Here is a 22,097-nt window from a genome sequence, read left to right as displayed (position 1 = left end):
GGAAGAAACAGTAACTCTCACATAATGCTTTAATTAAAATAAAATTGGGGCACTGTTATCCTCCACGTGAAATTTGTTTTGCCTATAAGTCTTGTTTTTTCTCTTGAGCAGCCTGAATTACTGACAAAGGCAGACACATAGCTAGAACCGTGGCCCACTTTCGAAATATTAGAAAGCCTAGCGCACTTTCAATAATTCATTAACCGTAAGTAAGGAGCCAGATTCTTATAGTGAAAATTCTAGAATCCGTAGCTAAAATCCCCGATATCCATGACCTGGGTTATGACTAGTTTCTCTATTTTAAGGTCCAAGATCTGGTTCAAAGAATATCCAAAGCTTTCTAAAAACAAATATTTACATTGTGCCCCATACTACTTCATCTCTCTTGTTATGTATCTATGTATCCACATCTCATCTCTGTGTCTAAGTGGATTTCAGTTATAAGGACAGTTTTATAGGTAAAGAGAATTTAGTAATTCATCTGTATTAATTCTTTATAGTCAAAAGAGAGCACCTGTAAATACACTGTTGCATTTAATCCTCACAAAACAAAACCAGAGATATAAAAGGCAGCAGCTGCCATGTAAAGTTTGGCGTTTTCTCAGAAAGTTAAAGTTAGAATCACTCTGAGACCCAGCCATTTCACTCCTGTGTTACAAAAGAAATTGAAAACAGGTACTGAAGGGAGGGAAGGAAGGAAGGAAGAAAGGAAAAGAGAGAGGGAGGGAGGGAGGGAGGGAAGGAAGGAAGGAAGGAAGGGGTACTCAAATACTTGCGCACCCACACTCCTAGCAGCATTATTCACAATCGCCAGAAGATGGCAACAACTCAAATGTCCCAATGTCCATCAACAGATGAAAGGCTTAACAGGTTGCACCCACAATGAACCGGTGGGTGTTCAGACACAAGAAGAATGCGGCACTCACATGCCACAATGCTAATGAACCTCAAAAATACCATGCCAAGTGAAAGAAGCTGGACACAAAATACCCCAGATTGGACCATTGCATTTACATGCAGTATCTAGAGTAAGTCAGCCCACAGACCCGGGCAAAGATTGGCGGCAGGCCGGTAGGGAGGAGGGACGGGGAAGGACGGCTCATGGGTGTGGAGGTTCTCCTCGGAGTGATGCAAGTGTTTTGAGATTAGGGGCGGTGGTTACACAACATTACATACGTACTAAATGCCAAGCACTTTGAAAGGATTACTTTTATGGTGTGTGAACTGTGACTTTCACCGCAACAAAGAAGTGGGAAACCGGAGACCATACCAATTTTAGAAGTGAGGAATCTGGAGAGAGATTTTACTCAAGAGGAAGCATGCTCTGAGGCAAACAGATGAGATGGCCTCACACAGTACTTGAGTTCCAGGCTTGAATCACTGAACTAGAATTTAATACAAGTTTTTTAAGTTCATGTGTCCACTAGTCCCACTTGCAAGGTTAAAGGTAAGCCCATCCTGGAAGCTGGTGGATAATGGAAATACATGACCTATAGATCTTCAACACAGGCATGGGAAGAGAAGCTTGGCCTTGAGACTGTGATTCATGGTTTCAGTTCTAACTAAAAAGACTTTGCTTGTCACTGGGCAGAGAGCAGCTACCTACTCTTTCTAGATAATAGAAACAGGAGGAAGACACAGAACTCCTTTTTAGAAAACAGTGATTTCTCCACCCAAACTGGGCTTTCCTTATTCTTTATTAAAATGTCCATGATAGGGCGCCTGGGTGGCTCAGTTGGTTAAGCGACTGCCTTCGGCTCAGGTCATGATCCTGGAGTCCCAGGATCGAGTCCCGCATCGGGCTCCCTGCTCAGCGAGGAGCCTACTTCTCCCTCTAACCCTCTCCCCTCTCATGTACTCTCTCTCATTCTCGCTCTCTCAAATAAATAAATAAATCTTAAAAAAAAAAAAATGTCCATGATATGCTTCCGAAGACTAGGACACTGTTCAACTGAGAGGCAGCTTTCAATGAAAGAGAACAGGGGTATGTTTCACGTCTAGAAGGAATGGTCAAGGGGAACTCCAAGGAGCAGCTCAGAGGCTGCTCGCTAATTACCTCCTAATAAGAAGGCAGTAGGCACAGCGGTTGACATGGAATATCTTGGCATGAAACACACCTAGATTCATATGGACTGGAGTGACAACTTGTGTGACTTTGAAAAATGTATTACATCTCCCTAAATTTCAAATTCCTAACCTGCAGAATGCCAACAGTTGTCTCCAGGACAGGTTGTTATAGCATGTCCTCAGAGAGGGCATGTGAAGAACTTGGCTAAAGGAGGTGCCCAGTTTATGTTAATTATGGGTGTTTTACCATGACACTTACCTCTAGCTGAATATAGACTTGCTCAGGCATCTTCTGGCCGTAGTTTTCCAAGAGCGTGATGGTTTGTTTTAAGGGTTCAAATAGTTCATCCGTAGTTCTCTGTCGGCTTCTTACTGCCAGAAGATGCCCCATGATATCTACTAAACCATCGTAATCACCCTCACTTAAATCTCTCTGAAGTCCAGCATCTGTCTCCTTTATAAATTCCTGTAGCTCATTCAGACTATTAAATACATATATAGAAACGTACACAGACACATATACGTACATGAACACACACAAATCCAAATTAAGTTCATTAAAACCTTGAGAAGTAGAAGACTTCTGATAGGTCAACAATGAAAGTAAGATTCTATTTAAACATCACATCTCTGCTAAGAAACTGGTAGTTTTAATGTTCTTAAAATTTATGTCTCAACTTTAGAAAGCAGTCAGGTGTTAAAAGTTGTAATTCCAAATGCCAAAAGCATAGAAGACTACCTGTCTATGACAAATCTCAAAAGATGCTCCTGAAACATCCAGCTCCATTTCTTAATAATGTTCAGCAAGCTCACTTTGAAAGGCTTCATGTCCACCTTGAACCAACCATCGAACACTCTGAAGTCATTAAACTTGCTCATTTGAACATACAAAGCTTCATAAATGTCAATCTATAATTAGAAAAAAAAATTCCTTGAACAGTTCAATCAAACAGGAGTAATTACATTGAACACTAAGGGTTCTCCTTGCCTGCTCTTTGAATTGTTCGAGAGTTGGTGGTTGTTTGGGGACTTCTTCATTTGCATGAGCATCCATTTCGTTAGATGACCCAGTCTGGCCGTACATGAGAAAATGCTTCATGAACTCAGCTCGGTCATCAACCCAGAGGTAAGCGTATGTGTCCAGGGTATTTCTGAAGTCCAAGACTTTGCTGATGACATCTGCCACTCTCTTCATTATCTCCTGCCTGACCTCTACCAGGCCCAGCATATTCTCCATGTCATTCTAAATGAGAGGAAAAGCGAGCGTTCATTAAAACCCACCTTGCCCTGTCAATCACGTGCAACGTACCACCACCCAAGGCTGTGCTTCAAAGGGAGAGTAGTTGGTAAAATCAGAAACTGCTGTTTTTTTTCCCTAGCTTCTCCTTTCCGTGTGCTCCCCGTTACCTCCATTTATTTTTCCATCATTAATACCAAAGGTCATACCCCTTTTCAAAGATAGTACCTGATAAGTTGCTATTTCCAGATGTGAGGCCACTCGCTCCATCTGGGCAGACATTCTACAGCTGCTGCCAAGCATTTCTTCTACCAGATTGTAGAAGCCATGCCCAGCCTCTCTTTCTAAAGAAGGTTTGAAAAGAATCTCAGGAGGCATTAAAATCATCTGTGCTTGAAAAAATGGCACAGGTGTCCGTTGTTCCTCCGTATTCATCAGAAAGAAGTCTAAGTCATGCATGAGAGCTTGAAAAAAGCCTTCTACCACCATGTCATCGACGAACTCCACATATATCTTCCAGGCATCCAGAGAAGGACTGGCTTTGAAGAGCTTCCTATTTTCCTGGAAACATAAATATTAATAGATGGGTACAAACAACAGTGAGCACAAAAATGAAGGCTTTCCACTGAAATGTTTTGTTAAAGAAGGGACTGCATTTTTGTGCATGAGACAGGAACATTTAAATGCCAGGTCATAGAGCCTCAAGCTGAACAGTAAATATCTAAGCAGGATTTTGCAACATTTAGATCATTTACACCATACATTCAAAAGTCATCTTTTAAAAGAAAAATCATGAAAATTGCTGTCTTCAAATACAAACAAGAGATACAGGAGTTTTTAAGCATTCTCTGTGTCCTGGACGTAGGTCCCAGCCCTTGCTCTGTGCCGAACTCTATGTGGTCCTGGGCTTTGTCTTCCAGGGCCTCGTATGTAAATGAGGTTTCCCAAACTGGTCTTTCAGAGAACACTGTTCTGGAATATCCAAGATCACTGAGTCAGCAAAGTGCTATGTGCTCTAGGCCTTTCTTGGAGATTCACCGTGCTACTATTAGAAGTCGACTTAACTTGGTTGAACGAAAACAAGCAACCAAACAACAAATACTTCGTGCAAACCACCCATAAGCAGCCTATGGAATAGTAACTCAACTTGAGGAAAACCAGCCTGGTGAAGTCAAAGCTCCCTTTGTGCTTCAACAGTATTAAGTTCTTCTACCTTGACATCTCCTCCCAAGAGTCTGGGTAATGAACAGGTCAATAGGGCATGACAAGGTCAGAGAGGACTATGGTTTAGGACTGCTAGAGGTTGAGCAAACGGTGTGGCAGGACTGGGGACACAGATTTGAAAAGGTCAGGTGGGCAGCAAGGGTTGATTCCAGAGATACCTGTCTGAGTGGGAAAGGTTACATAGTCCATATAATCCAGAGGGCAGATGCCCAAGGCAGAAACTAGATCAGAGAGAAAAAGAGACACTGGAATGAGAGCTGATTATAAGGTAGACAATACTCTGCCCTTTCTTTGATCATTTGCTACTGCGGATGTATGATCCACGATTCAAAGGTATGTGTTACATGCAAGAACCACAACTACAGAGGTGATAAAATAGGGCCAAGATTGGAAAGCTCTTTGAAGGATTTCTTGCCCTTTCTGGAAGGCACAAGACTAAAAACCCTGGTTTCTGACCTCCTCCAGGGCAAACCCCAGGCCATAGTGCTTTGTGACGGTGGGGAGCGCGGGTGGGGGTGGGGTGGGGTGGGGTGGGGTGTGTGTGTGTGTGTGTGTGTGTTTGTGGTGAGGGGTGTTGGTGCCCTGCCCAAAGGAGAGTGTCATGGTCTGAGGACTGTATCCATCTACAGAGATGATTCCATATAACGAACACACTCAAGAAGGAAATGCAGAGTATGCTCTTTAAAAAATGAACTTCCCCACATCTCCCTCACTGGAGTTGCCCCCCTGTGAGCACCACATTCCTGTGCTCTGCCCCCCTCCCTCCTGTTACTACAGATGAACTCTCCAAGTTCCTATCTACAGCCGACTTCCACATGTATTTACAGAATCCCTTTCCTTCCAGGACTTTCCTCCAACAATTATTTCCCCTCTACTAGATCATTCCAATCAACATACCACCCCTCAGAAACACCTAGCGACATTAAAAATAAAATCCTCCCCATCCCTCACATGCCCCAGGCACTGCGGAGTTGTAGGTCCCTGCCGCCTCAGAGCTCCTCAGGAGCTGAGTGGCCTTCTGGTCCCATTTCTCCCGTTCTTGTCAGCCACTCCATTCTGGCTTCCATTGTATCAAGTTAGCTCTGTCAGTCACCAACGGCTTCCACGGGGCAACATCTGGCTGCCAACCTCGGCCCTCACTTTCAGGTCCTGAATCAGGATGGGACAAAGTCAAATGCTTCCTCCTCCTTGGAATGTCTTCTTGACTTGCTTTCCAGGAGAGCATCTCTCTGGATTTTCCTTCTGCTTCACTGGCCTCCTTTTCAGCATCCGTGCTGGACCCTCCCCTTCTCCCTGGCCTCAGAGAGGACTTCAAGGTCAGGCCTTGGACTTCTTGTCTATCTATGATTAAACCCTACACAAACTCATCAAAGTCCATGGCTTCACATATGACTCTCAATTCTATGTCACTGGCCTGGACTTCTTACCCCAAACTCCAGCCTTGACTGCAGTGCCAGCCTACTCGAAATAATCCCTTGGGCATGCATCTCTAACCAACATGGCCTAAACCAAAGCCTCTCTTTTCCATTCAAAATCTGCTCTATCACAGTTCTCCCCATATCAGTAAAGGCAAACTCCAATTTTCCAGTTGCTCAGACCAAAAAATTTGAACTCATCTTTGACTTCTCTCCTGACTCATCACAGCAAATCCTGTTGGCTCTACTTTCAAAATATATCCAGAGCATGACGGCTTCTATCCCTACCATTCTGACCCAAGCCATTATCACCTGAATTACTAAAATAATCTCTCAAAGGTCTACCTCCTACCACCCCCTTGCTCCCCTCTGATTTACACTCAACAGAGCTAACCTTTGAGTAGAGAGTGTCTGGCTGCTATTTCACCTTACAGTAAAAACCCAAGTTCTCAGAACGGCCTGTCAATCCCACGTATGTGTCCTCAGTTCCTTCCAAGCTTCATCAACTACTACTATTCCCCTTGCAAATTCTGCTTCTGGCATGCTGGCTCTCTAACTGATCCTTGGACAGACCAACTGTGCTCCTTCCTCAAACTTCTGTACTTTTTGCTACCTAGAACATCCTTCTCCTGATATCCACATGGCTCATTCTCTTTCCCTTTCAGTTCTCTGCAGAACTACTACCTTAGCACAGAAGCGTTTCAAACCACCTCATATAAAATACACCCCGTACCAATGATTCCCTATCCTACCTGCTGTATTTTTCACCATTTCTCCTATTCTGTATATGTTATTTTCTCTACCTTGGCCAACTAGAATGTAAGGTCCAAGAGATAAGGGACTTTTTTGTTTGGTTGAGTTTTCTTTTTCTGCCTTGTTTCATTTGTTTTATTTTGTCTTCTCTGCAATTGACAACTCTAGAATAGTGCCTGTTACTGTTTTTAAAACTCAAATATTTGTTAAAAGGAGAGTGACTACTGTCCACCCTCAGGAGAAGGTTGAGAGGGTTGCACAAGGTGACGTGGACAAGATGGTTGGCACCTACGGGCACTTCACAAACCGTGCCAGCTATCAACAGCATCCGAAAGACCATGTAGCTAGGACCAAGACAAGGATCCCATCTCTAGGCTTTCCGTTTCACCAATATATCTCACACTCCAATCTCTTCCCTCAGGAATGAAAAGCAGCAAGGACTGCAGAAGTTACAGGCGAGCCATGCAAATTCCTCCATTTTAAATGCTGAACAAAACCATACATAAAGCTCCCTCAGGCGCAATTAAAAAAACCCTACATTATTAGGTTGAGTATGTCTGCTCTTTTCTCAACTAACTGAAAAGATCTTCAATTTCCAAACCTCAAAAGCCATTACCTCCACCAAGTTATGTATCCTGCAGCCATCTTCTTGAATTTGCCTGTATTTTTTAGTAAACAAATCACCGTTGTCCTCCAAAGTCAAGGTAGCCTCTCTTCTGGGCTCCCTCCTGGGAAGGAGTGTACACTCCGCCCAAGCCTTCATGGTTTTCTGGATCACCTTCACGTTGCTCTGCGTGAGCTCCACTCTGCATGCCAACGCAGACGTGGCCACCTTCGCCCTCTCAATGTACCCCCAGCAGTCATCCCGCCACGTGAGCGATGTCGCAGCTGTCTCCAGGTGCTCATCCACGGCCCTCAGCTCATCTTCCACCAGAGGATATTCCACTTCCAGGAGGGTCTGCTTCAACTTATTATATCCTTGCACAACAAGTTCAAGATTTCCAATGTACTGAGCAAAAGGAAACCCCGAAACAGAAAGGGTCAAATGTGTTAAAGCTACATATATTAGAGGCACGAAAGTATTATAGGTCTACGTGTTCATAATTATGAATCAAAATACGTCTGTTCAAAGAATATCTACAAACACTCACCTTTAAAATAGTGTTTCTTTTTTGGAAGATGGCTAACGCTGAATCCGGTATGTCAGATTTCTTCAGCATCAAAAGGTATTTCACCTCTCTTAAAACAGCCACGAGCTATTAAAAGAAAATCAAGGATTATGTATTTTATGAATGACATTCTCTTTTAACACGTGTTAAAATCCAAACACTTAAAATTTCATCCAATGATTACAATATTTTCCAATTGTCAAGGTGAAGAGGCTGTTGTTTCGTATGGTTTTTAAAAGCAGTCATCGTACATTCTTGTGATACAGAAGTATAAATAACAATGTTATTTAGGGCTACGGTCCACAGTCAGAGAAAGAATTCAGGCAAAAGACAGCAACACGTGCACACCAAGCTATGAGATGGAAGGTTGTACACGGACCTCCATCTTTTCCCAGGACTGTTCTTTCTGTCACAACGTTTGTTTTGAAAACATAAATTTGTTCCAATACAACTGATAGACTAGCAATATGGACATACAACAAATTTTCTCTGTGCTGATCTGCAATTTCATTAGCAAGAAACTAGGTAAATGCTAAAAACTGTGCCTAACTCAACTGAAAGGCTTAGAAATATGCAAAACGCTCATATGCCAGGAGCCACCAAGCACCTCAGTTCACTCAAGTATGACGCGCCACGCCCATTCACATGTAGGGGTTCAACTTTCTGCCAGATATTGATAACCCTCCTTCCATCACTTCACAGCAAGGCACAAATCGTCACCTACCCAACACCCACTTCCATTGAGCAAACTTCCAGTCTTTGTCAAGGCGAAGTGTCATATTTACTGTAGTATTTATGTATGACTTAGCCATTTAAAATGTATAAAATGCTGTTTTTGTAGGTTCCTGTTTTTCTAATGCACCGCTGACAGCTTTTAAGTACGAGAGCCCTAGCCCCCATTTTCCCCATAAGCTCTGTACTTTTTATTGAGCAATCTTTCACAGCACAGTGATTTTTTTTTAGGAATGGGTGTGTCATGTTGTAGCAGAAGGGACTATACCTCTAAATCACAGGTTCTGAGGAACAGACTGCATAACACGTTTAGAAGGTAAACCAGTTGACTTCCTTAGGCTGTCACACCACAGGTGAACTAGTACCATACATAAATCACAGGAATTATCCCTGAAACATCTCAGGCATTTAGTTTGTTAAGTTGGTTTTATGAAATCAGAGGTGGAAGAAATCCTAAGTTCTCTCGGTCATATATTTATATATGTGTGCTAAGTTTTGTAAACATAATTAAATGATGCTACTCTGTGTACTATCTTAGGACAACAGATGAGAATTTGGGTGCAGATTATGACAGACAGATCCAGGGAGGCTTACTTCCTCACTACTTACCTAGACATATATTTGAACTGACACAAAAGACAGGGCAGTCGCTAAAAAACAGCATATAATCTTCACTGTCTAAAAAAATTAGCCAAATACTTACTAATTTTTTTGTAATGGCAACTTACAAATAGTTATTTTCATATGTTTGCCCTTTCCTGTAAAGCATATTCTTTTAAGTAGAGAAGAAAGCTTATTTTGTACCTCCTACCAAGCTCTCAAAGTTGGAGACAGGTTAAAATATATATGTACCTACATAGATATAATTTATCAGATATATGCACATATAGTACATTATACATAAATATATACACACAGTGATTTAGAGGTATAGTCCCTTCTGCTACAATATTGAAGTTTCTGCACTTTCATTTTTACATAACATGTAATGCAATTTTAAGAAAATAAACTCATTCAGAGAATCTATGAAATTTCTCTGTTAGGTGGTTTATCATAGGGGAAAAAAAGGATCTTCAATAAAGGTAATTTTCATCCTGAGTATATTTAACTGTTCATATTACTTGGGGCATTTAGATGTTGTTTTATGTTTTTTGGAAAACTGTTTCATAAAAATAACCTATTTAACTAGCATATTACAGTTTACTGACCCTTTGAAGGATATCCTCATTCCATACATTTTGTGGACTCCCCAAACCTTACATGATAAAATTCTAATTAACTGAAAACACTGGTAAATGTGCTACAAATCTAATCCAAGCCAGAAAACTCTTATAAAAGACTAATGATTACATTCAATTGAGTTAACGTTTATTAAGTATTACCAAGTGCCCAACACTACACTAGAAGCACAGGACACAAAGATAAAATGAAATGCACCCTACTCTCAGCTCATTGTCCAGTAAAGGTGGAAATGGTAATTACAAGGTCAAAAAAAAAAAGAGGAATTAATATAGTATTTGGGAAACAAATCTCTAAAACAAAGACCTATTAGAAGTTGTTTTCAGTTATAATCCCCACAGGACTGACATTCTCCCCAAATTAAATATAAATCACTGGAAATATCAGGAATATACTTGTGATAAAAATGGCATCTATAAAACAACTTAAAAATATCAAACCCCTACCTGTGGGTCAAAGTTGACACTGAGAAGCCCATTTATGGCACTGAATTTAATCAAGGGTTGATTCAAATTGAAGTCACAGATTTCATCCACGTTACTTTTCCATTCATTATAGATACGATTTTCAAATTGCTCTAGCAAAGCAGTCATTTCAATATGCTTCTGATAAACTAAGGCATCATCAGGACTTTCCGAGAATCTGTAGGAATAGGATTTTTCTACTTTCCTACATATTAGATTTCAGCTTAACTACTTTACAAGGAAATATACAATAGAAAGTATAATAAAATGCACTATAAAAAACAGGAATAGAAGCAAGAAAAGCCAAATAATGCTTATGAATGGTCTTTGCCTTATAAGATAGCGTTATGAAATGAATGGAACTCCAGAGAGTTCCACTCAACATCAATAGCAGAAAGTTACCAATTCCTACAAAGACAAGAGGAAGGTACATTAATTTGCAAAATAAAAGTAGTGCTAGTTACTGAAGAAAAGGAACCAAAAACTACCAACATACTGTGGGTGCAAAGGAAAAGTGAGAAGAAAACATGTAAGGACCTACAACAGGGAAACGTATGGAAGTTTTAAGCGTCCCAGTGAATGTATTCTAAAACCATGGGGATGAAGTCATCTCAGGGAACTCAGCCAAGGAAATCCTCAAGTGCTAAAATGAACAGTTCACTGCCCTCTATAAAAACTGCCTGTCTCATTAGGATCATTTTTACCATGAAATAGGCCTAATAACTTACAAATACCGGAGAGATGCAAAGTTGGACCAGAAAGTCTGAAGTCGTTCAAAGACCTCTTTAGCCCATTTGATGTTGCCTGCAGTAAATGGCATATTCCGGTGAAGAACTACATTTCCACGTTCAATCTGCAGAATCATATTTTGGTGAAGAGGAAGGAAGGGCATGTTTAATCAGAGTGCATTCCAACCTTGAAAGCAGTTGTTCATTTCGGTGGTTTCACGGTGCAAAGACATAAAATGTATGTGTTAAGTAACCTGATTAGTTGAGTTATGGTCCTAAAGCAGGTTCTTCATCTGCATAAGGAAACCAATTAAATAAAGGCATAAAAGGTTTACTGTCACTATCTCATCTTTAGGTATCATTAAATAAAGTTCTAGTTGATGGCCATTACCCACAAAAATGATGCTTGGGGATGTGCTCAACTTCATGCCCTACTTACCTGTTTCACGTGTTCATCATACAATTGCTTACACATATCCAACTCTGTGTTAAACATGTGTAGTAGTGTGCTGTAATGTGGGCTGAAAATTTCCATGACAACTGGTTTCTCTAGAAAATTCCCAAATATGGTCAAAAGCTGTAAAAATCAAAGTTGAAAGGTTAAGAACTGTGGATTTTTAATGCAGATACTCAGTTATTTTCCCCATTACACCTCCTACATGCTTAGAGTTAAAGCAAAAATCTAGAACCCTACAAGAATCCTGAAATAGCTCCAAATCTAAGACACGTTTCCAATAAAAACAAATATTAAATGTAACCTCCCTTTCGCAGCAGAAAATGAGAGGAGTCAGAAATTAACTACGATCTGTCGGCAATCCCTGCTCACAGATAACATTACTTCTTCCTGCTGGGTGCCAGGAAATGTTTGAGAAGATGCTTGCAGATACAAAATCAGAAGCAAAATGTACATCCCATCTTTCTTTGTTCTCCCCTCCTACACAGGTACTCTTTTGATCTAGAATATCCACGTCGAGGACCTCCAGGTCATACCATTAATAATTACACTGAATGGATCAGTTACTGGGACTGTCCCATCTGTGGCAGCCCACGTCCCATGCCACACCACCCAGCCACCCCAACACTGTGGCCTGGGGCAGCAGCAGTGACCTGTGGCAAGGACAACCACCCCCCAGGCAGACAGTTCCTTTGACAGGAATGTCCTACCTCAAACTGATGCCTTGAACTAATCACATTCTCTCCTCCTCAGGAAGAGAACTAGGGCATGGCAGGCTGAACCTATGGAAGCAAAATTATGAGGGAGCAAGAACTATTAGCAAGCAGAGGAAGGCAGTGAGTAAGGAGACTGGGGGGGGGCAGGGCGGTGGGGAGACACATGGACTGAAGCAGGAACATACAGTACCAGCAAGCAGACAAGTAAAAGTCCTGAAACTCTCCTCGCTCAGTCCGTGCCCCCCACTCAGATCCAAACTCACCTTCACCACCAGCTTCCACAAAGCTCAGCTGCCTGCGGAGCCTAACCTGGGATATCCATTAGCCTCCTGCCTTATTCTCTACCCCATGTGGGTCCTTCTGTGTGCCGGCATGAGACAGCCTTCTTTGCGAGCACAATAATGTAATTAAAATGCTTGTTTCTGTACAAGCAGTGTTTATATAGGGCTGACAAGGTGCCAGGTACTCTATTTTAATGGCCTTAAATTGCTGTTATGACAGGTTTCAGGTAAGAGAACGGAGTTGTGGGGAGGGAGGAAGCTCCCCAAGTTCACACAGCTAGTGCTAGATCCGGCATCTGACACGGGGCAGTCCGGCCCCGGGCTCTGTGCTCCCCTGTGTGGGCTCTCAACAGCCACGGTGCCACTGGAAATGATTCTGTTACTTGCTGACTCTGTGTGGGATTCGTACAATATTAGTTAGTAGGCCTGTTATATAGAGATTTCTTTAAAAGAAGGTAACTCCTCAGGGCGCCTGCGTGGCTCACTGGGTTAAGTGTCTGCTTTTGGCTCAGGTCGTGATGCTGGGTTCCTGGGATCAAGCCCCGCATCGGGCTCCCTGCTCAGCGGGGAGCCTGCTTCTCCCTCTCCCCCCTGCCCACCAGCTCGTGGTCTCTCAAGCACACACTCTCTCAAATAAATAAAATCTTAAAAAAAAAAAAAAGATACCTCCTCAAAGTAAAATATAATCAAGAGGGCAGAAAACCATATACCATGGTCTGTGCCTTGTTAGCAACATGGCCAAAAAGAAAGTTTCGTTACTCCTCTTAGGGAAATAATAGGTGTTCCTCAAAATTTGTTTTCTTTAAACACCAACTGTTGACAAGGATGTGGAGAAAAAAGGAAACCTCGTGCACTGTTGGTGGGAATGGAAGCTGGTGTAGTCACCGTGGACAACAGGATGGAGTGTCATCACAAAATTAAGAACAGAACTACTGGGTATTCATCCAAAGAGTATGAAAACACAGATTTGAAAATATATGCACCACTATGTTTACTGTAGTATTATTTACAATAGCCAAGTATGGAAGAAGCCCATCAAGAGATGAATGGATAATGAAGCGGTGTATATGTATTCAATGGAATATTACTCAGCCCTAAAAAAAGAATGCAATCTTGCCATTTGCAACATGGATGGATCTAGAGTGTATAATGCTAAGAGAAACAAATCATGCAGAGAAAGACAAATACCCTACAATTTCACTCATATGTGGAATTTAAGAAACAAAGCAAAGGAAAAAAGACAAAACAGACTCAACTATAGAGAACTGATGGTTACTAGAAGGAGGTGGATGGGGGAATGGGTGAAATAGGTGACGGGGATGAGAGAGAGACACGATGAGCACTGAGTAATGTACAGAACTGCTGACTCACTACATCGTACACCTGAAACTAACGTAACACTGTATATTACTTACACTGCAATTAAAGTAAAATAATGGGGGGAAAACCTGTTTTCTTTAAAAATAGCTTCATCGTTAACATTCTCTAAATATTGACATCAACTAAATTCACTGAAAAAAAAAAACAGTGAAAAAATTGTACAATGAATATGTAAATCAAACCATATCTTAGAGGTCAGTTTAGACACATTTGGCTTCCCCTCCCCCGCCCCGGGTAATATCAATTATAAGAGTAGAGAAACTGCTAAATATTTTAAAACCTTCTTGGTTAGTTGCTCCCTAGCAAAATGCTTATTAACTTTCTTCTTTCAACCACTCTTTTGTTGACTTTGGGCTTCAGGTTAACAATCAAAAGCAAACACTGACTCACAGATTTAACAAAGAAGTGCAATCCACCAACACCAGGGAAATGTATTTACTTCGCCAATTTGTTCTTTTCAAACAGTTAACATCCTGACCACGATTGAAATACCAGAAGCTCTCCAGCTGCATCTATCTTGCCTAGCTGATATGCTTAGTGGGACTTGACTCCAAGTACAAAAGGGAAAAGACACAGAAAAAATATTCTTTTGGGAGGCTATAAGGCCAGAAAAGAGTAGTAAGGAAACCTTAACCTTTTAGGTAGTACACATTGTCATAATTTTTCAGCATCACAGATAAAGAAAAACTACCCTAGGGGAAGAGAACAAGGGTCAGGTGGACCTCCTGCTTCCATGTCCTCACGAAACTGAGAGCTATTTTGTGAAGAGTATAGACGTTTTCCTTCCTATCAACCCCCAAAGATTAAAAATGGACTCCTACCACATGCTTCTTTCCCTGACAGTCCCATCTGAGATCTGCACGGTCTACCTTTTCTTCTACTCAGTTGCACTCCGTAACATGGCTTTTCATAATGCCCTTGCTACTATTCAAGTAGTACCTATTTATAGTTTTCCTGGGTTTGCCTCTTTCCAAGATGTTTTAAATGTTGCCACCTGAACCACTGTACACTTCACAATTTTATAGCTTTCAATTTTACTGTCCGAAGACTTTTCTGGATACTTCATCTTAGACATTTCAGTCTACCTTCATGTAGACATGCTGTAAATTTTAGAGGAACATCCACTAGTGTTTTGCTTCGTTTTGTTTTTTATTGAGTGCCAACATTGTAGGCTTTGAACCACAGTTTCCTATTCAAGTAGAATAGTGTCTGGTCCCAGTGCCCTTCCTGGTCATGTCTTTGCCGAGAGCAGGCATGAATCATGGTCTCCAGAGAACCGTCTGCAAATATTTATTCCCTGGCACCCAATGGCACATGGTCAGAGTTCATCATCCTGTACCTATGGTAGACATCATTTTTTCCTCAAGATGCCATTCTGTAATTTTCTCTCTTCCACCACGACTCTTCCTGCAGTTTAAACCTCATCTGTGAGTCATTCCAGTACTTTGACTACCAATCCATCCCCCCAACCTCAAGCAGTTATTAGACATCTGCTTTATAAGACACTGAAGACAGGGATCTAAATAGAACACAAACTGTGACATGATGTCCCACCCCTGCAGAGCTACTGGGCAGGGGCTGATGCTGTATATTTCCACAGACAAGATACAAATAGGTGCAAAGTTAAAGACAAAAAACATGACAAAAAGATAAAGTAGTTTAGAAAAAATAAGTGGCATGTACTAGAACAGAATCCCTATCAACAGCTGTGCTACGGGAAGGAGAGAGACTTGAATTAGAAAAAGTAGGAGCCTCTGTAAAGGGAACAATCTACATTCTTTCGTCCTGTTATTTATAAAAGCATGAAAGCAAAGTAGGTCCAGCAACAGAGAGTATGATACACTGTGGAGCCATTACAAAATACTGAATTCTGCTCTAAAACCAAGAAAACGTTTATGATCCATTCCTAAGTGAAAAAGGTTACTGAAGAGGGTCAGCCTCTGATGTCACTCTTGTCAAACGGATACATATACATATACATATATGTAGCCAAAGACAAATTTCTGAGAGATGGAATCACAGGCAGCTTAATTTTACAATAATAAGATATATATTTGGGCCAACAGCAACTCAGTTTCATCTACCAGCTCTTACAAAACAAAGAACTATTTCATCCTTATGAATTTTTTTTGTAGGCTCCATGACCAATGTGGAACTAAACATGGGGCTTGACCTCACAACCCTGAGATCGAGACCTGAGCTGAGATCAAGAATCAGACAAGTCACCGACTGAACCACCCAGGCCCCAATCCTTGTGAATTCTTCATGTTAAAATGCTCGACAGGGGCCAGGAGATACTTGCACCTTCACCACCACCTGACCCATCATGTGAATTTGAAGGTCAAAATCAAACAGTATCCCATATAAAGTCTGGGTCTGTGCTATTGTTTTGCACAGCCATTTTCAATGAATTATGCCCATGATCCCCAGTGTATTTCTTTGGAAACAGAAGCCTCCATTCCTCTTTTGGGATGTCATCTGGTTTTACACCTCACTTGCAGTTCTTTCCTTTGACAAGAAAGTTTTGCATGGTGTCCCTCTTTCCCACATCTTAAGTTGTCCATTTGGGAGGTCTAAGAAGGTGCGTTTTTTATTAATGCAATTCGGAATACATAAATACCATATTGCATTTCTTTAATTCTCTGTCCAACATTTCTTCATGTCTTAACATCTGAAAGTGGACTATGTTATATAATCGATGGAATAATTTTTTGGGCAGCATTTTATTTATATACAAAATAATGGCGTGCCTGATCACCAACCGTGTCTTATGCCTGACGGAATGTATTATACCAACTGCTATTTGTTTCAGTCAGAGTAATGAAGTGGGCGGGTGAACCCAACATATGTAAACAATGGTACAGAGAAAATCTTCCATGAACAGGTATTTTTCACTTTTCACGGTGGCTTAATTTGGAATCAGGATTTCATAGGCTATGCCAAACTAGTTCTAAAGGTAACGAGAGCTAAAACTCTGAATTTGAGAAAAGATCAATAGTCCAAAGTCCTAAAACTGACCTTGCCCCACGTAAACATCATGCATTAGTGCCTTATGTAAAATTTAATTCAGTGAGGTGAATACAAACAGGATGTGACTAGTTGTTTAGCTGGGTCAGAAAGGAACGTATTCACTCCTTTCATCTAACAGTCAAAATTATTCATTCGTATTTTTTTAATGATAGCTTCTTCCGAACTAACCTTAAATGCAGCTTCTAAACCGTTGCTGTTAAAGAAACCTTCGCAAAGAATCGTCCCAAGCCTTCTGTCAAAATCCAAAGTTTTGGACTTAAACACAACATAATCACTTTCAAATTCCTGTAAGATTCAAAGTAAAATAGTTTACAGGACAGTCTCCCACAGCGAAAATAGCCATCACGTGGGCATGACACGCCTCCTTCCCTCCCCCTCCCTCCCTGTCTCACCCTTCCACCGCCTCTTCCCTCCCTTCCCCTCCCCTGCCCCATCTCTCCCAATGCATGTTTCATAGCAGGATTCCAGGGACTATCTGCATCTGACTAACTGTTCAAAATGGCAGTCTTAGAGGAACACGGAGCCTTTAGCACTGCCAGCCCATGTTTCCCCTGTCCTTCTCACTGCCCAGACCCCAACGTCAGCACTCCGACCCACCAGTCTGCCGGCCCTCTCCCAATCCATTCTGATTATCAATGATAAAGCAAAGCTTTTCCAAAAATCAAAAAGAACCCATTCTCATCACAACTTCAGTTTAAGTTTCAATAGGAAAGTTGTTTGTTTTGTTTTTCATGGAGCGGAAAGCCTAGCAAGCAACACTAGTTCTTCAGGTGAGGAGTAAAATCACAGGTCTGTAAGAAAGCACCGTTAGTGATAAAGATGAAACTCAATGCTCTTCCATTTGCCCAGTGTGTTAATATGCAGTTAACAACCCCCAGTTTCCTCTTCACACTAACCATCCACTCTCATAATCAGAACGAAACCATCAGAGAGTAACTATCATCCGCAGGGCAGTGCAATTCACAGTGAAGAAGTCCCAGAAATTCACACACACTTTGGGCTTTCCAGTCAAACTGCCACACGTTTAATGTAATGAAGTCCTCTATTACCTATCTAAATTAAGCCTCATCTATTAATAACGGCCGTAATGACAGCTAACATTCAGTTTTCTGTTCTAAATGCTGTACATTTTTAACTCAATTTGCACAACACATGATGTAGGTAATACTGTTTCCATTTTATAGGTGACAAAACAAACTCAGAGAAGTTAAATCATCTGCCCACAGTCACACCATTGCTAATTGGTGGAATCAGAATTTAAAGCCTGGCAACCATGATGTTTCTATGTTTCTATGAAGGACTGCCCCCTTGTGTGGACTCTAACACGCCCCGAGAACAGAGTGTAATGGCAACGTCCTAGGGCACTGTGTGTCATACACCACAATGTTATATTTAGCATCAAGAGGAAGTCTCCAGGTCTGAATGAGACACAGTCTCTTCATCCAAGCATCACTTTTAAAAGTAAACACAACCTCCCAACAAGTCGTAACAAGCCTAACTTAGCCCTCCTCTCAGTATGGCAACAAGAAACTTACAACTTAAGATGCTCAAATATTATTTAAACACATAGCACTTAACATCTCAGCGAGGGGAAAATGCAAATCTCTATCCCAACTATCTCTCCCTCTCTCCCAAACTCTGTTTTACTCATTCAAGCCAAATTCAGAGCGGCCAAAGGCACCTCTCCCCATCAAGTCCCACAGATAATTCAAACTCATCTTGCACAAATCTCAGTTCACCATCTACTCTATAAAGCAGCTCTTTTAAGACACCCAAACAAATTTTGGCCATCTCCTTTGCTCTCTTAACCACCTCTTGAGCACGTCCACTATGCTTCCTGTCTCCAGGTGTCACTCTGGTCTAAATCACCATCACCACTCACCGGGATTTCTGCTAATCACTTTCCAACTACTTTCTCTGCCTCTATTACAGTGTCTCTGAATAATTCCTCAAAGTGCCATTGAAATAAGCTTTCTAAAATAGAGATCTTGTCCCTCTTTTTTTAAAGATTTTATTTGAGAGAGAGCGAGGATAGAGCACAATCAGGGGACGGGAGAAGCAGGCTCCCCACTGAGCAGTGAGCCTGACTTGACTAAGGGCTCAATCCCAGGACCCCTGGGGATCATGACCTGAGCTAAAGGCAGACACTTAACCAACCGAACCACCCAGGTTCCCCTGTCACTCTAATTTTTAATTCTCCAATTCATAAGACTTTATTTTTTAAGATAACGTCTCAAAGTCTTACCATACTCTACAAAACCCTATGTGATCTGGACTGCATTTATTGCTCTGAACTATTCCAGCACCTTCCCCCCTTTACACACTAGGATCCTGTCACACCTGCCTTGTCATATCCTCTCTCTCTGCAGGATACAATTTCCCACTAATCCCTTTTTACCTAGTCTTCACCTGCTTAATTTCTACTTATTTTTCAGTTCTATTTATCTTTCAGTTACCTTCTCAATTTCCTTGCACCTCCTTTGGCAAGGGGCCCTTCACAAATGCTCTCATAGCTCTCTGTACGTTAGATACCCTAGCACGGAGCACCCTGGGTAACTGCCTACCTGTATTTGCCCCTGGATTCAAAGCTCTGGGAGTATAATGAATAGGTTTAGTTTTCAGAGTTACAGTACCAATATTTAATGGGGTTCTTATAGCACATAGTTGTTTCTCAATAAATACTTATTAAAGCATAAACAATATGCCAGTATTACTCGAGGGTCGTTATAGACTTTTTTTTTCTTTATCCTGACAACTGCAAAATTGTCCTTATTAGTGACACGGGAAAGAGTCTTAGCCAGAGACATGCGCTGGTTTGACTTAGCTCCAAAAAGGCATTCATGTTGCTGGGGGAAACACAGACCCTGAGGGAGCCTGAAAGGGGCTGAGGAAGCAGTTTCAGGGCAAATGCAGTAATTCGGGCCAGAGAGGAGATCTAGATATATTTTCAGGGTTTATCTGACAGAACCTGATGTTTATCATGAGAAAAAGAACAAGGTCATGAATGACTCCAAGGTTGTGCACCATGGAGCCCACTAGGTGGAGAAGACCAGCAAGAGCAGGTTTGAGTACAGGTAGAGGTTCAGTTTTGCAAGTTCACTTTGAGATGTCTATCAAATATTTAAGCACAGACATTGAGTGGGCAGCTGAAGATACGCTGTGGGTTTACCATTATGTAGCTTTCGGGTGATGTTCTTCATGCAAATTGAGGCACTTACCCTCTGTTTCTATTTCTGAGAGTTCTTATCAGAAATGGGCATTGAATTTGGTAAAATGTTTTGCATGCATCAGTTAACACAATGTTTTTCTTCTTTAGGGTGGGTGTTACCTAAAATTGTGATAATCATTTCTCCATCTATGCCTAAACTCACTATGCTGCACAACTAAAACTAATACAGTATTATACATCAGTTTGAAAAGTTATTTCTTATTGGATGATTTGTAATAGTTCTGGTTTTTGAGGAATTGGTCCAGTTCTTCTAGGTGTCAAATTTATGTGTGTAGAGGTTGTTTCTTGTTTTGATATTGCCTATTATTCTTTTAATGTCTGCAGAGGATGTAGTGGTAGCCCATTTTATTCCTGATAATGGTAACTTGCCTTCTCACTTATCTTTCAAGAATTAACTTAGTTTCAGAGATTTTCCTCTATTTTTTTAAATTTCATAGACTTTGCTCTTTATTATTTCTTTCTGGTTGCTTTGTAACTATTTTGCTCTTTTCTCTAGGTTCTTAAAGTGGAAACCTAGATTACCAATTTGACACTTTCCTTTTTTAATGCATGCATTTTCAGTGTGATCAATTTCCCTCTGAGAACTGCTTTGGCTGTTCCCACAGATTTTGGTATGGTTTATCTTCATTTTCATTAAGTTCTCTATGTTTTGTTTCCCTTGAGACTACTTCTTTGACTCATGGGATATTTAAAGATGTGCTTTTCAGTTTCAGAGTGCTGAAATTTTCCTATTATGTTTCCATTATTGATTTCTTTTTGATTCCACTGTCAACAAAGAACATACTCTGTACCATTTCACATCTCTTATATTTGTTAAGGTTGTCTATGGTGCAGGATATGATATATCACGGTCTATGTTTCATGAGCATTTGAAAAGAATGTCAATTCTGCTGTTGTTGCATGGAGTGTTCTATAAATGTTGATTAGATCTTCCTGGTTGATGGTATTGAATCCTTCCATATCCTTGCTAATTTCTTATCTGCTTGTTCTTTCAATTTCTCAGAAGGGAGCAATGAGGTCTCCAACTTGAACTGTGAATTTGTCTATTTTTCTTTTTGGTTCCATCAGTTTTTGAATCACATGTTTTATTACTATCTTCTTTGGTACATACATTTAGGATTGCTAGATCTCTTAGGTGGGTTGACCCTTTTATCATTATATAATGTCCCGGTCCAGTAATTTTATTTTTTGCTATGAAATCTACTTTATCTGATATTTATACAGCCATTACTGCTTTCTTTTGATTCACATTTCCATGACAGGCCTTTTTCTGTCCTTTTAGTTTTAATCTACATATATGGTTAGATTTAGAGTTTCTAAAAGAAAGCATACAGTAGGGTCTTATTTTTTAATCCACTCTGGCAACTCTTTGTGTATTTTGACCATTTACATTTAAGGTAATTATTCCTACATTAAGGTTTAACTCTGCCACTTTCTTTTTTTCTTTTCAGTTGGTTTTCTCCATTTCTGGCTTTCTGTAGCTCTCTATGTATTTTTTTTAGAATTACATTTGATGTATCCATAGTGTTTTAAATTTATCTCTTTTTATTTCTCTAGATATTATGTATCTAGATACATATATACATTTGTACATTAGTTATCACTGTCTAATGTTATCATCTTTCACCAGTTCAACTAAAATATAAAATCTTACCTCCCACAACCAATGAGTCAAGGAAGAAATCAAAAAGGAAATGAAGACTATGTTGACACAAGAGTCCTAGGAGGATGGCAGAGTAGAAGGATCCTGAGCTCACCTCTACCCATGACACACTGAGGCAACAGGTACATATAAGGCAAGTCATTCTGAAAATGGCCTGAAGATTAACAGAACAGATCATCCATAGCTAAAGACAAAAAAGGAGCCACACTGAGAAGGTAAGAAGCTGGCAGAGATGGAGTTTGTGAACCGAACCCCTGGTGTAGGGACCTACAAGTGGGAAGGATATCACAAGTGGGAAGGATATCACAAGTGGGAA

General features: G+C 40.8%; 1 protein-coding gene across 1 annotated transcript in view; it reads right to left on the bottom strand.

Moving 5' to 3' along the window:
• Positions 1-22,097, bottom strand: part of DNAH11 (dynein axonemal heavy chain 11) — a 329,965-nt gene that overhangs the window by 268,906 nt on the left and 38,962 nt on the right. The window contains 10 exon segments of the mRNA XM_021689842.2: positions 2,327-2,549; positions 2,807-2,976; positions 3,056-3,310; positions 3,533-3,865; positions 7,313-7,705; positions 7,848-7,952; positions 10,283-10,478; positions 11,029-11,153; positions 11,468-11,605; positions 17,058-17,174. Of these exon segments, the coding sequence (XP_021545517.1) occupies positions 2,327-2,549; positions 2,807-2,976; positions 3,056-3,310; positions 3,533-3,865; positions 7,313-7,705; positions 7,848-7,952; positions 10,283-10,478; positions 11,029-11,153; positions 11,468-11,605; positions 17,058-17,174 (2,055 nt within the window).

This window comes from Neomonachus schauinslandi, chromosome 12 (assembly GCF_002201575.2).
Source record: "Neomonachus schauinslandi chromosome 12, ASM220157v2, whole genome shotgun sequence".
Lineage (NCBI taxonomy): Eukaryota > Metazoa > Chordata > Mammalia > Carnivora > Phocidae > Neomonachus > Neomonachus schauinslandi.
This window is presented reverse-complemented; position numbering and strand designations above follow the sequence as displayed.